Genomic DNA, 16,449 nt, shown 5'->3' with positions numbered 1-16,449 from the left:
TTCATGTACATATATCAAAACACCACACTTGATTTTAAAATTATTATGGTCTCTAAATGATCATGTTGCAAAAAGAAAGCATTTAGCTCACATTGTGCACCAACTTCTGTACAATAATCATCATAAAAATAGAGCAATAGAAACCTTACAAAATGTCTTCTGGTGATAAGTAAGAATCTATTTGTATCTTATATGGCCTGAAAGCATATGGCAAATGACAGGACTTTTTCTAGCGATTTTATATAATACACAGCAAAAACCGTTCTTTCTTTCTTTATTCAACCAAAGCTCAGCATTGGCCAGGTGTCTGGGTTCGAATCTCTGTCACACCAAACATGCTCGCCCTTTCAGTCGCGGAGGCGCTATTATGTTACGGTCGATCCCACAGTTCGTTGGTAAAAGAGTAGGCCAAGAGTTGGCAGTGGATGGTGACGACTAGTTATCTTCCCTCTAGTTTTATACTGTTAAATTAAGGACGGCTAGTGCAGAAAGTCCTCGTGTTGCTTTGCGCGAAATTCAGAACAAACTTTATACAACCAGGACAGAGGTTGAATATATTATATTAAAACAATTATAAATATGCCAACCAGCAAGTCATGTGGCAGCCACAGCCAATCTAAAGTCGTGGTATTATGGCATGTATCAAATGTACATTTTAATATTGCTTAACGTTACGTCGCGATGCCGCATAAAATATGTCGCTTTTCGAGAAGGTAGGTGTAAGTTCTTTCTAACGAAAATATTCGTACACTCACATCATAAATATTTGTTCAATTTTTGAATTTATAATTTCCAAAAGGGGAATATCCCTTATGCTCAGTATCGGATTGACCAATCGTTGGTCTGCAACTCCGTAATATACGTTTTATATTATAATGTTTATTATATCAACGATAAAATTCACATATGCGAAAATCTATATGTTGAAACCGACACAAACACATATTAAGCAGCCACACATCCTAAACAATAACACATTACACTAAAACACTACATCTTGGAATAGGATACATAACTTAGCTTTTCACCAAAAAAGGATAACCACACAATTTAAGGTAAATCGAAACAATAGAACTTTATCACAATATACCAAGTACAAAATTATGATGATTATTATTTGTTTTAATTTCTAAAGTGCGGTTTTTGTCAAATTTCCTTAAAATATGAAACTTCATCCAAAACAATTTTTTGTTGTTGTTGTTGAAGGCATATAATAAAGACATCCATATAATCTGACAAAACAACAGTTTATTTTCTGGACTTCTTTAAGACATGGGTTCCCGGGCACAATAGATAATCCGAATACGCTTGTACTTAAGGTACAGTAAAGAAAACCAAAGAAAGACAGATGAATCAAGATGGGGCACCAGTAACATCCTGAAAGAGAACTGCCAGTCATTCCCCAGCTTGATAAAAAGTGCGGTGCTTGTAGCAGGTGAGAATCCCGTCTACAAGATCAATGGCAGTAATAGTACTCATATCCCAGACAGAAATACACAACACAATCAAGAAGGATCTCCATTAGGAGAGCAAAACAAATCATGTATACACAATATATTTCCACAACATACCATTTCAATCATGATGATAGAGAATAGAACGGATATTCATGTCATTTCATACGAAGAGAATTCGTACAAGTCACCAGCCTAAGTATTTCTGTTCCAGCGAACTGTTGAAACGTGTGCTGGAAAATTGTTGCCCTTGTTCTTAGATGAATTATGGAAACTACCCACAGGGAAACGTGGCGTGATTTGTACATGACCATCTTACGACAGTCTTTTTCAATGAAAATATGCTGCAGAGATATTTGTCAACATACATAATTGTGAGACAGATCACAACCGAATGTAATGACATGGACGTTGTAAGGGCTACAAATTAGTTTTAAATAATGTATTCAACTTTCTTTATTATTACCAATATTACTCATACGTGATCTGTTATTTTACAAATATTGTAACTTGCTAAGATAATATTTTATTAAAAATATCAGCATTTGCACTTGTATTAAAAATTGTTAATTTCATTTCCATAGCTGTAACTTACTATGTAAGATTATTTATCGATAACAGAACATTCACGGAAACTTATGATAACACAAGCTACTCTCTCTCCTCGGTAGTGCTGCGGGTGAATCTGAAGGCTTATAACGCCGTAATTTTAGTTTAGATATTCACTGATGGCAGAAAACAGATAGTCCATTGTTTAACTCTGTGCTTAACAACATATACAAAAATACAAACTATACCAAATAGATCTATCTGCGTCTATTTCATTTCTCCAAATCATTATGAGAATTGTTTTGAAGGGTAAGATGCTAAATTTTAGAATTTACAAAATTTGGGATTAATGTTTTAAGTATTTATTCTAAAGATTAAGAGTGCTTCCTATACATTTTTTAAGTATTTATTGTAAAGATTAAGATTGCTTCCTATACATTTTTTAAGTATTTATTCTAAAGATTAAGAGTGCTTCCTATACATTTTTAAGTATTTATTTTAAAGATTAAGAGTGCTTCCTATACATTTTTAAGTATTTATTCTAAAGATTAAGAGTACTTCCTATACATTTTTAAGTATTTATTCTAAAGATTAAGAGTGCTTCCTATACATTTTTAAGTATTTATTCTAAAGATTAAGAGTGCTTCCTATACATTTTTAAGTATTTATTCTAAAGATTAAGAGTACTTCCTATACATTTTTAAGTATTTATTCTAAAGATTAAGAGTGCTTCCTATACATTTTTAAGTATTTATTCTAAAGATTAAGAGTGCTTCCTATACATTTTTAAGTATTTATTCTAAAGATTAAGAGTGCTTCCAATACATTTTTTTCAGAACCAACTAAATGCTTGAAAATTGTTTATTTTTACTGAGTCTTGAAACCGAATCAGCTTTAACTCCCACTGCAGGTAAATAACGTAAACTTATCTAATACTCGTAAAAAAAGAAACATCCTGTACAATATTTATGACAGGCCACTTATATAACATAAAAAAGTGTTTCTGAATCAGATGTGTTCCCGATAATACGTGCGCGCGTTGAGATAAGTAATAATATTATGCTTCATCTACATCTCAGTCACATTTAATCTTCTTATAACTGAGCAACTCGTCCTTAACACATGTTGATTTACATTATATTCTCAACACGATCAGTGTTAGTTTGTTGGTTATGTGCCTTTACAAAATAAGATTTACTTCTCAATAATAGAGGGATATTATTAAACTTAATTTTAGTAGTATCGCCACATGTAATGTACGAAATGGAAAACCTTAAGCCTTTTATATATAATCCTCTAGCAGTAAACTATAAAGCTTCTGATATACCAATAAAATAGTCATACGTTGAAATCTGCATGAAAAACGACTTCATCGTCTCATAATCTATACGTACATGCACTTATTGTACATATTTTGTTAATAAAGAAAAGAACGTGAAAAACATAAACATTTTGTTTTATTAAGCGTCTAAAATTTGTAAAATATCCAATATTCGTACAAATATAACAACCAAGAAAAAGCAAAGGTTGTCTTCAAGGGTAGAAAACCTGATGCAAATCAAACTGTGATGAATAGTGGAAGATACTGTAGACTTTGCGCTAAAATAATTACCTGTAAGAACTTATGAAAGTGTTCGTCATGAGTATTGTCATACTGAAATTCTAGTAAAAAGAATGACCCTAAAATATGACGTACTTGTAGATTATAATAACAGAGCAGTTGATATTTTAACACACGCTTGAAAAAAACTTTGTGTCAAGAAACAACATTCTTAAAAATATTCCGTACTTTCTAACATCGTATAAGAAACCTGCAAGTACTTTAATATTGGACATAAATATGGTTTATTCTGTCCAAATGGTTAATAAGTGGGCACTGACCTATATATGTATACAAGGTTCGATTTATTCGGCGCCCTGATCGTGAAAGTGGGTTTTCTCGGGGTACTCTCGTTTCTCCCCACAACAAATTCTGAGGTTTTTGGATCTACAGATCCCTATCCTCTTGTGTGTGTTTTTTTATTTTAAGGGTCAATATTTAACCTCTAACGGACCACCAACGGACCTTTGCCACCAGATTGCAGCATAATATCGTTAACTTTAAATTTTGTCGGTTTAGCCATTAATCATTAGCCCAGTTAAATTTAACTTCGCGAATAGGGCGAAGAGAAGGACTCCTGTGATTGTCCTCGATTGCCTTGCAGCTCTTCTTGAGATCCTAAGTGTTGAATAGGAATACCTGCCACGATTTGTATTGTATTTTACCCTCACGATGGACAGAGCACAGATAGCCCATTATGGAGCTTTGCGTTCAAAACAATATAATTTACAATCTCGCTCCACGTTTCCCATCCCGATGGCTAAGAGATAAGTCTGAGGCCTCGAAACATTAAATATTTTTTAATAGATACTCACAATTAGCAGAGCACAGATAGCCCTGGTATCCTAGAGCTTTGCGCTTAACAACAAAACAAACAAATATATGTATCAAATATTTTATATCCTGTAGTTAGGACACACTCTAATAATCAGTGCTAAACCCACATTATAAGTAGGAAAGAAGTGATTAAAAATCAACAGTCCACAATAATTACAACTCAAACACACAGTTACATATAAATGGCTTTCATCAAATGAAAAAAAATGACATAGTTACTTATAAAAATATGGAGTTCAAGAAAAAGGGTAAAAAATTTTCTGACAAAAAATTATACATTTATTTTTAGAATAAATTAATATAAATAATATTCACTTAAAACATATTTTAACAATCATCTGTTTAAAAATATTTTTTTGTGAAAATCAACACAACAATTTACTTTCGAAGCAGCCCTGCTCTGGCTTCCATATCTTATAGATGAAGCTCTAAATATATATATATTTATTTGTAATGGGCCTTTAGATTCAATCCAATTGTAGTAAATTTCTCATAAAAGCATAATCAATTTTAAATATGTAAATCTGTGAATATAAAATGAACGAATCGTTCAATATGTTTTCTAATTTACGATACATGCCGTTAGAAATAGCTAACTCATACTAAAAGTCGAATGGTTTAGACCATGGATGGGCAATTGTGGCCGGCTCGAGTTTAGGAATCAACTTTTTTCATCATTTATTTATTATTGAAAATTTGGTAATCAGCAACTGCACTGCCTCACGTCATTGCTATAACCGCGCGCTTTATCACTGCTACAGACTCCGCCCATTTTGTAACGTCAGTCTGGTTTAGATGTTTGTTACTGAGTGTGCGTTGTTTTGCATGCACTTGCAAACATATTTTTATTGCGCTACTTTCTAATGCTTAAATATATTTTGTTTTTAATCCAATAATATGGAGACGTGGATAATTCGAAAACGAAAGAATTCAGATGACGGTGAACACTCACAAAATAAAGACAATTTAATTGATTCTGGTATTACTGCCAAAAAGAGAATGGCGCGTGACTGGAAAAACGTGAAACGAGAATATAATGAAAGTTGGGAATTGAAATTTGCAGTGATTGAAGCAAATAATAAACCAGTGTGTCTTTTGTGTAACAAAGTTTTTATGAACAATAAAGTATACAACCTTAAGCAACACTTTAACAATTTTCACAACGAATTTGACGTAAAGTTTCCAGTTGATAGCAAAAATCGTACAAGTGAAGTTAGCCGTTTGAAAGCAAAACTTCATGAACAAAAGGGAGGCCTAAAAGTATTTTTATCATCAATAGAACTAGTTACATTAGCTAGCTATAAAGTAGCTTGGATTCTGGCTAAAAAAATATATTTTCTGATGCTGAACTGGTAAAAGAAATATTGATTGTGGTGATTGAAACTTTATTGGAGAATTATGATTCAAAAATAAAAGGTATTCTTTAAAAGGTAAATAATTTGCAATTAAGTCGAAGAACAATTGTCCGCAGAATGCTAAAGTTAGCGAAAGACATAGAAAATCAGTTGCTTGAACAACTAAAAGACTGTTTGTATTATTCTTTAGCACTAGATGAGTCAACAGATGTTAGTGACACTGCACAGTTGATATTTTGGGTTCAATATGTAACTTCAGGTCTCCAAGTGAGGAAAGAAATGTTTGGCCTTTGTGGATTATGAGATCGAACATGTGGAAAAAAACATCTTTGAAAAATTTCTTGAAATGTCAAAAAAAAATTCAATCTGGATTTTATAAAAACTGATTTCTGTCACAACAGACGGTGCTCCAGCCATGACTGGAACGAAATTAGGATTTGTTTCTCTTTTGAAGCAGAATTTAATTGAAAATAATGTAAAGTCCACTATACCATTTTTCCACTGCAATTTGCATGTGTTCAGATGTCTAAAAGTAGTGAATTGAAAAATTTGATGGACATTGTTGTAAAAATTGTGAATTATGTTAGAAGTGGAAGCTCATCCATCGACAGTTTGTTGAGTTTTTGAAAAAAAAGCAGTGACTATTAATCTTACTGATCTTGCAAATGTAAGATGGTTAAATAGAAGAAAAGTCGTGAAATGATTTACTTCCTTATTTCCTCAAATAAAAGAGTATCTTGTTGAAAAATGTAAGATTAAAATTTCCCTGATATTAAAACTTTGTCATGGCAGTGTGATTTGTACTTTCTGTGCGACATGATGGCTCACTTGAATAATCTGAATACGAAACTTCAGGGAAGAGGTAAAATAATAAGCGAGCAATCACAGTCTATTCATAAATTTCAATTAAAGCTAAACCTCCTTGCGGAACAATTACAAAAGAATTATTTGACACATTTTGCAAAACTGAATTGTTTTCTACAAAATAATAAGGACTATGATTTCTCTGATGTAAACTGGATCAAAAATTTCAATCACGTTTCTCCGAATTAAAAAAATTGAAATTGGTATTTGAATGTTTTGCATGATCCATTTTAATTTGACTATGGAAATTTTAGTAAGGAAATTACATCTTTCTTGTCTTTAAAGACGAGATGCTTACCCTGCAAAGTGTAGAACACATAAAAGGTAAACAAAAATGTTCTATCAGAGAGATGTGGTTCACTCTTCTGATAAATGAGTCTTCCAAATTTAAAGATAGCAATTTCAAAATTATATTCCATGTTTGGATCCACATGGGTGTGCGAGTCAACATTTTTGCGCTAAATTTTCTAAAGTCTAAATACAGATCTTAGCTTACTGATATAAATTTGGAGGCTGAGCAAGATGTTCACTGAACATAGATATTAAGCTAAATTTCACGAGACTTGTTGATGAAAATCCCCATCAATTTTCACATTGAAGGTTAGTTGAAATGAAATTATTTTGATTAAACTAAAATCTTTCTCTTTTTTTTATAAATAGTGTGGCCAACGTTGTTTTCATTAGCCACAGTTGTGGCCACTGTGAAAAATAAGTTGCCCACCCCTGGTTTGGGGTGAAGTCAGCTTCAACTATTTTGAGCCTTGAATTACGTACTGTTTGTATCTATATGAAATACAAGACAATAACAAGGAATAATCACATACCATTGACGCTGGCCCGAAGGTATCATTAGGGTGTGGGTAAGGAGAGACGACATAGCCAATAGGCGTGGAGTGAGAAAACGGTTCACAGCCTTTCCCTACACAAGGAAATACGTACACAGGTTTACTGATAAAACTAAATGTGAAACTAAAGCAATCAGTAGAAAGTAGCTACTAAAGTGTGTATCACTACAATAATTAATAAGGAAATATGTGATAAGAAAAGCAGAAATAGCTCACACCTCTATAAATTCAACAAACAGTTTAAAAATGTTATATTACATGTTACGTTTAATTAAAAAGTTAAGTAACAAATATACATAAGGTTTTTTTAATCTAAAGCCTACGAATATCTTATAATATTTTAATAGACAATAATTTTAGGGGCCCATGACTGAAAGAAAAGGAAGATACGACAGACATGCTAGTGTAAGCCTTTACGCACTATATACATGCATATACCATAAATTGTTACATGAATAACGATTGCTGAAGTCAGTTTTTAAGAATAATAAAAAAACACAATATCGTTTATGGTAATTAGTGAAAAACAAACAGTAAACGGAACATACTCTCAGAAGTATGATATCAGACTTCCGACTGTTTGTTCTCTTTACTTTGTTTTTTTCAGAGATTTTAAGAACTCATGAGTCAAAGCAAAGGACAATATTTTATAGTTGTCAATCACATTATATCTGATATATCCAATGACTTTCGTCCGTAAGTGTGATACCACATCAAAACAACACTGATTATAATTCTAATTGCGCTATTCTTTATTGGCTTCATTTACTAATTTTTCTCTAAGAAAAAAATAACATTTAATCTTCATAGTTACCTATGTATTGAAATCAACATGTTTCAGTTCAGATTCTAAAATATTAAATTTAAGTCTGGTATAAAAATAATATTCTTAAAGTTTATATAATGACCACTGATGTATTTATGTAAGGGCTAGAGAGAGCTTAGCCTCAGGGCCCATGTTCTTAATGGGAGCCCAATGATAACTTTATTCTATGTAAAATTGCATGGGATGTAGAGCCCACACAAATTATTAGCTCCTGGGACCACAAAACTTAAATTCCGCTGATAATAATGACTTGGGAAAGTATGTAATGTGATTTGGGTGACCCATGTAATAATTTCTTTAAGAATTTATTAGTGCTACATTAAGAGAACTAACAGTTAATACCAATTCTTGAAGTTTTCATGTGACATTTCTGAGTTCTGTTTGTCTCAATGTTTTGAAGTATCTTAACTACATACTCTAATTTTTCATTTTTATTACTATTTTCATCATAAAAAGCAAACAATTGTAATAAGAAGTTTGTGTATGCTGTACTCAGAAATATGGGAAGACAGTCATTGTTGGTCAGATCTCTGCTGGCACGCGCATATGTCAAAAAGGGTTTGAGAGATGTTTTTCAACTATGGCACGATGTAACACATTATTCGTATAAAAACCAAATAATGGAGGTAAATGATCTAAGATATGAAGGGGTGTTAATATTTTTTGTATTATACAGTGAACTGTGCATCATCTTTTCATATTGTTTCTTTTGTAAATTAATATTTTATTGCTTGAGAAAAGAACAGTGTTCATCTAAGTTGAAATTAGTGGGACTGTAAAAAGTCATATTGTGAGAATTTACAAAACTGCCACAAAATTTAATGATATCTGTCAAGACATTATTAACGACAATCAAATGACTTGTGGTAGTAAAATTTTTTGGTATTAATTTTTTAAAAATATTTAAAGTGTTAAGAGCAACAAACAAAATTCTTAGCGATAGTAGAAATAGGTTCATTACACTGAAAACAGTATATTTTTTAAGTTATATATAGTCTCCATTGCCACCATATACATGTCACCTCGTGCTTCCAAACTAATTATATTCACTAGCTCTGTAAGCACTTCTGTTAATATTTATGTGTACGTGACATACTTCAGTGTTTGCTATCTTCAAGCATATAAGTACACACTGGAATATCTGTTACATACAAAATAACTAAAGTCAGTACACTAGATTTCTGTTCAACAACACATAGCTTTCAGCCAAAGTACATTGACTTTTTTAGTGACTTATTCCCGCCAATGATCAAAGGTCAAAAGACAGTTCAAACCGGAAAAGTAAGATGACTATCTTGACAGCATCATTTCGCTTCTCGGAACCTGAAAGATGCTCTCGTGAAGTATGCTCGTTCAGACGGGTGCTATAATAATCTGTACTTGAGATATTTGATATAAATAAAATCACTTTAAATGATGAAAGTAAGCTTTTCTATTTATTTAAAAGGGAAGAAAACACACCTTTAAATTTTAATCGTTATGCGATTAATGGAGCATCACTTTATCACCGATGAATTTTAAAGTATCTCTTTTTAAGAGACAACAATTGTTAAATATTTTAATTTATGCAGATTAAACTTGTACAGTTATTAAACAACACAAGAATCAAAACGTCCTTATACAAAATCTACAAATACCTTTAATAAACTGGCTCATCACTGTCTATAAAGGTCACAAACTAACAAAGCTCATATAAAATAATACATATAAATAAGAACTTTCACTTGACATTAATTAAATTGTGACATTAAAAATATATAAAATGTTAGTATTCAAGTATCTGTGCTTCCAAGAGTCAAGTATTTGCACATTGAAATTATCTCTATCAAATTATAATAAAATCAAATGTTTTCTCGGCCTATTATTGTTTTTGTGTTTTTTTAATATCAAAATCACCCGTCTACGTTTATCCTGTTTACTATTGTTCTCTTTACTTCAGAAATATCCATATGTCCGACTTACTATCGTTTCACTATGAAGTAATAAAACACAATAAAGTGGAAAATTTAAGATAACTGATACATACGTATATAGCACGTTGGACACAAAACGTTCAGTAAACGTATTAAAACATAATTAAGAAGATTTATATAATACTGAACAACTGGATGAAAGTAAATTAATCATTTTAATTAGCTAAGAAAAACACAAATACTCAAAATATTACACTGATAGAGATAATCATATACAGATAATAGTGTAAGAAAATTAATTTGAAAAATAAACTTATATAATGTACTTTTAAAATGTGGGAATGATGTTACACTATGGTCTGTCATAATACTGGTTTCAAATCCATTTTATCGTGGCTATTAATAAACGCACATGGCTAGAAGAAATACTTCTGACAGAAAAAGAGGGTTAGCTGATCTGGTGTATACTGTTTCACAGCTAGTACTACTGTTTATTTTAAAATATTAAAGATGCTTACTGTCTAAAGACACCTGCTGATAGATCATACGAATTGCATCCTGGAAAATTTACGAAGCAAAGTGTTTGACATCTTTAGCAAAACTTTGTGAACTTGCTCACTGTTATGGCGATTCCTGTAACTTTTGTGAACTTTCAGTCAGCGTATGCTTTATAAGTGAGATCTTTCACTAAAACAACTATATTGAACGTTAGTCTAATATATTTGTATGGTGATATAACCAGTCTAACAAAACATTAATAACGAAGCATGGAACCAAGTATGATTTTTCTAGCAATAAGTGATGAAAGAAATTATTAAATAATAAATTTATATATAAGAAGAAGTAAATAATACAATCATCTGTGAAAAAAATCTACATAATAAAAATTACCTGTAGGAATGAATACATAATAAAACTATCTGTGAAAATAAATACATAAGATTACCTATGAGCTTATATTTACTTGTAGCTCATGTCAACAAGAAATGTGTTAACATATACTTAATATTTACGTAACTAGATTTAACAACCAATGCTCTTGTTAACGTTGAAACATTACATTGTCATGATACAACCGGATGAAAAATATAAACAGATCTAAGCTTCACAGTACCTAGTAGATTGGTTTCGGTATATTCTAGATTTGCGTTAGCATCCGTAAACGAAATTACACATACATCATAGAACCATCAACTTCAACGCGTGGTTGTTATTACACTATATATTCAAAAAGCATTGAACAGATCTGTACAAAATAAAAATTTTATACATTTATAAAAAGGTTTCATCGTTGACTACAAAGTATTTAAATATTTCGAACATTCTTAATGTAGGTAGGATAAGTAGAAAGATTAAGTATCAGCTTTTAACAGTTTTTAATAACTTTTTTTTCTCACACAATATCGCGACATCTCAAAAACACAGATTTTCATTTACTGCTTTTATACGACTTTCTGAATATATTACCGTAATACGAACACCCATACACACATTTACAGCTATAGTATACACAATACGAATAATATAGGTAAAAAAATGTATTCCTTAACTATAAAAAAGAATAATTACAGCGTATTATTTCACCGTATGGAATTTTCAGAAATATATTCTGCTTCATAAACATCATAACGTAACGTCGCTGTAAATTCTTGTCCAAATTGAAGTGAGCCCATTTGATACAGACCATATACATGGATATCTAAAAGTGCACATGACTGTATTATCTTGCTACAATTGAAGGGCAAGATATAGTTAGTCCGTAAGAAGGATTCTGGAATGAGAATGGGCTTTTTCAAAAGGAAGGAGCATTATTTATTCTAATTCTGTGACCACATTTCAATATAAATAAGAAAGGTAACAAAATATAAGACGAAAATGGTGCTAAATGAAATCGGATTACATGATGTAATATAGTTTGGGAACTCCATTCAGGAACAAAACAATTAAATATAAAATCTATTTCCTGATATTATAACTGAAAAGAAATTAACTAATGTTAAATAAATGTCGCTCCAAAGTAATAAAATTAAACAAGTTTGTAAACATAATATCAATAATATCAAGGTACCCTCGTGCTGACTTACTAATATTACTGCTTTACTATATGGCTGTGTGTATGTTTTCTTATAGCAAAGCCATATAGGGCTATCTGTTGAGCTTACCGAGGAGAATCGAACACGTTATTTTTGCGTTGTAAATCCGGAGACATACCTCTCTACTAGCGGAGGGCACAAGGTGAGACCTCTCTTGTCGATTTACTGCTAAGGGACATACATGTCAATTTGTTATTAGGGATTCTTCTTATCCATTTCCTATAAAGGGGTTCATCTGTAGATTTAATATCACAGGATAAAAAGGGCACCTTGTCAGTGCCTCATTTTGACTACGCCTATAAAACGTTTACTATTATCTCTTGTATTTTAAAGAAGAGCATTTAATTTCTACCATTTAGTGTACATGGAACTTTTGAAGATAATCAGAGGTCTTTCTAATGGTATTCAAAGCCCAGTTTGATAATATATAGTGACCTTCACCTGTCAATAATAAAAACTATCCTTGAGTTTCATTTGTGCAGCCAGCCCTGACTTCTAGAAAAATAAATTTTAGATAATTTTTCATAGTGAATTTTAATGTGGAGAAGAATTCATCAATAATAATCGAATTTTGTTGGTGAGAGTAATTTTTGTTAGAGTTGAATAGTTTTCATCTCTTCATTAAATTTTAATACCGAACAACTTTTGTTTTTCCATGCAGGGTCGTTCTGACAGTCCTGCCTAGTTCCCAACTTAAGCAACGTTGTTAAAGTGCTATTTATCGCCGAACTTTACAGGCAGAAAGTCGCTCTAAAAAGACCACACCATTGTGGCAGCTTACTCTGAGCTACTCAATCAGCGTCAACACTGAAAGGAAATAACCTTTGTAAAAATATATCTACAAAAAAGAATAAAGCTTGACTTCAGATTTCAGATTTTAAAAATCACTCATTAACAGTGAGTTTTATTTATTTTCTCACCTGTGTTAATCTGCATTGTGTTTAATGAACACTGTACTTCCTGAATAAAGTTAAATTGAACAGTGTTCGTCAAGAATGGTAAACTACATACAGACTGAATTCATATTGTAATATTAACATGAACAACTGCATTCTTAACAAAACTGCACCTACAGCTCAGCTCTAATATTACAACTTTTTGTAGTTGAAATTTAAAATAGGAACACAGAACCATTTGTTTTGGAAAAACATAAGTCTCTGTGGTCCTTGACTTGTTTGAAAATATTATGTAGCTGTAAATGTTACACTCTTAATAAACTTGCATGTAATAAAGAGATCAGAATAAAGTTTTTCAACGATTAACTTGTTTGAATACTAATAAATTATCACATATTTCTTAAATATATATAGTTATGTTCTAAATTTTAACTACAAAACGTTCTATTATTAGAGCTAGACCGCAGTTGCAGTATTTTTAAAAACACGATGGTTAATTTTAATGTACCATAATACTCAGGATGCAAGTGTTTTGTCTAGTAAAATATTCAATTTGTAGACAAAAGAAAGCGTTGTAGGGTGTAAGAAACTTTATATTTTCAAACCACACTTAAAAATTGTTCAGCCACCAATTTTTGTTAACAGTGATGTTATATGAAATTCGTTCACTTAATTTTGACTGCGTATACAATAACATACTAAATTTACATGCACAAGACATGAACGTGACCAGTCACTTTGGACTTTAGTGGTAGTAAGAAGAGCATTCTGAACATTTGCTAGTTTTGTTAACCTCTGTTAACCTAAAGATGACATAAGAAGGTCGAAACGTTGTTCTCTACTTTATCTTAATAAACGTTTTAATACCCATACAAGCCATCTTGAGATACATTTTTACTTTAAGTCAGTTTCTCATCATCACAAGTTTCTTAGTTTTCTTCTACTCAGGAGGTTGTACACACATACTGTAACACACCACGATACACCGTTAGGGGATCATGGCCCCCTTCCAAGGTCGAGTTGTGTCTATGGGGCCACATGTGGTCTATCTGTTGTCAACAGAGTTCGCCTGCTGAGATATATCAAGCCAAGCAACAAATCCGCAGTGTTACCGGTTTAGGCCTAAAGGTAATTCAAGCCTATTTTGACAAAGACCTACGTCCTGACACTCGGATTAAAATTATGAAATGTTGGGAATGACGACTGAAGCTGAACTCTGAAGAGTGAAGTAAGACAAAGGGAATAGATAAACTGTATAAATTACATGTTACTGAGGATGAGGCGATAGATATTAATTACAAAATACAATAACTTCTTCTACTCACAAAATAAGAATATCCATGAACTGCTCCCTAAAATTTGAAAGCTTCCAAAGCTAAGAATGAGGTTATATGATTGTTATACTATGCTTATAATAATCCTTAATCTATCTGGCTTCAAAAAAACAAATCATCATGAAACCTGTATAACAGAGATATACTCAGTGGCGTCTGACATCTCCGAGTACTTGTTGAGTGTGTAGTGCTTCATCGTTAAGGTCGATGACAAACGAACATATAAACAGATACCTCTATTTGTGGGATAATGAAAATCTAAAAATCTACAATGATTATAATATACACACACTCACATATATATATATATTAGAAGTTGATCATCAGAGTAGAATATAAAACGTCCAGTAAAATGTAACTTCAAATCTCTGTACAAATATAACAGTACAAATTGTCTTCGAAAAACAACGCTCAGAGAGAGACGAGGACAGTTCCGTGTTTCTCTAAACTTCTGATAAGGATTTTGTACGGAGGATTGACGAAATACCGTTCAACGAGACAACATTAAAACGTTGTAAACCATGTTTTTCATTAGTTTCTGCTGAATACTTCCGCTAATGTTAATAATATCATATATATTCCCCGTTTGTGTCTATTCAGCTTTCTAGGCCACTCTTCTTTAAAGCATGGCCAAAAACAAATATTATTACAATCTACAGATATTAAATCTGAGAGTGTTCTATCTAATTACATTTTTCGACATTCACTAGTTTCCAACTGCTTACAATAAAATTACTGGTACAAAACAAAGCAAAACGAAAAATAAAAAGCTAGTATTTGTAGCTGTTTTGACAATGATATTTTAATTAAAAATAAAATTAATGTTTATATTTTTACGCATATCACAGCATATTTTCATGTATTGTAGTTGGAATTGCAGTGAGTTTATAGACTTTCAATGAAGGAGCCGTAATGAAATTTCTTGAAAAGAATAAGCGAAAGAATGGATGTGTACACTTACCAGGAATCGCTGCAGGGTCGAGAGATTCCTGAAGACGGGATGAGTGACCGATTTTGGGGCTTGGGAAATTATGAGACGCCAGTAGTTGGCCATTTTTTTCCTGTAGAAGAAGGGGAACACCATATCCTATATGAAACAGAAATCGCCATCAAGGCCACACACACTCACACATTACGAAACAAGCTACAACATTAATGTAACCTAATGAACTTATGAACTTCGGCTCTTAGTACTACTGAGCGTCAGCACGTTATAGGATACGTAAGGCCTACCTCTTCCCCCTCGGTGACTAAACTCGACTTTAAATCAGTCAAATTTTCTGAGGAGTGGTTTTCTTCCTCTCCCTCATCTTTAAACACTTTTATTTCATCAAAAGAAGCTAAATCGTCACAGCCGCCACCAACATGCGGCATCCTTCAAAGTCTCAATAGACGATAGTACAGTGTTGTAAATTCCTAAGCGAACCAAGCAATCTCACCGCTTGCTTTGACTAGAACCTCGCCGACACGAGCGGACCCTATCCCACTGAAGCGCTTAACTTTCAGGCAAATCAGCTTGCTCGGTGGAATAAAAGACTTCGGTTATCAGCCAATCAGAAAACACACCATTCTCAGTTGAGTTACTGTGCCATGGCGGAAATACCGAGTGAGGCGTTCTCCCTGCGTAACTGCGCGAAAACTTTTGCTTTCGCCACTAGTACTTACAGGTTTTGTCGCTGGGTGTCAAAATACCTTACGGCAAAAAGTTCCGCCACCTTACTTGAATAATTGCGCCTTTTGCGAAAGGGTGAGCCTATCGATATTATAGTTTCGAATCTCTAACGCGTGTCCAAGTAAAACTTTCGTAAATCAGCAATCAAATTTTCTCTGTTTAATTTCAAACCCTTTAACCACGATAACGTACCTGTTCTGCTCTTACAGAT

At 32.4% G+C, this 16,449-nt stretch overlaps 1 protein-coding gene across 5 annotated transcripts in view; it reads right to left on the bottom strand.

The window, feature by feature from the left end:
- LOC143233803 (protein pangolin, isoforms A/H/I/S-like) overlaps nucleotides 1–16,123 on the bottom strand; it is a 144,200-nt gene extending 128,077 nt beyond the window's left edge. The window contains exons 1-3 of one of the 5 annotated variants that reach the window (XM_076470488.1): nucleotides 15,800–16,123; nucleotides 15,528–15,627; nucleotides 7,484–7,578 (exon numbers count right to left, since the gene is read on the bottom strand). In XM_076470488.1, the coding sequence (XP_076326603.1) occupies nucleotides 7,484–7,578; nucleotides 15,528–15,627; nucleotides 15,800–15,940 (336 nt within the window). In that variant the 5' untranslated portion in view covers nucleotides 15,941–16,123. Of the gene's footprint in view, nucleotides 1–7,483; nucleotides 7,579–15,527; nucleotides 15,654–15,799 lie in introns of all 5 variants that reach the window. The other 4 variants (XM_076470492.1, XM_076470489.1, XM_076470490.1 and 1 more) reach the window with 4 other exon arrangements.
- Between the last annotated feature and the right edge of the window lie 326 nt (nucleotides 16,124–16,449).

Source organism: Tachypleus tridentatus, chromosome 12 (genome assembly GCF_004210375.1).
Source record: "Tachypleus tridentatus isolate NWPU-2018 chromosome 12, ASM421037v1, whole genome shotgun sequence".
NCBI classification, from domain to species: Eukaryota; Metazoa; Arthropoda; class Merostomata; order Xiphosura; family Limulidae; genus Tachypleus; species Tachypleus tridentatus.
Note: the sequence above shows the minus strand (reverse complement) of the source record. Positions and strands in the feature narration are given on the sequence as shown.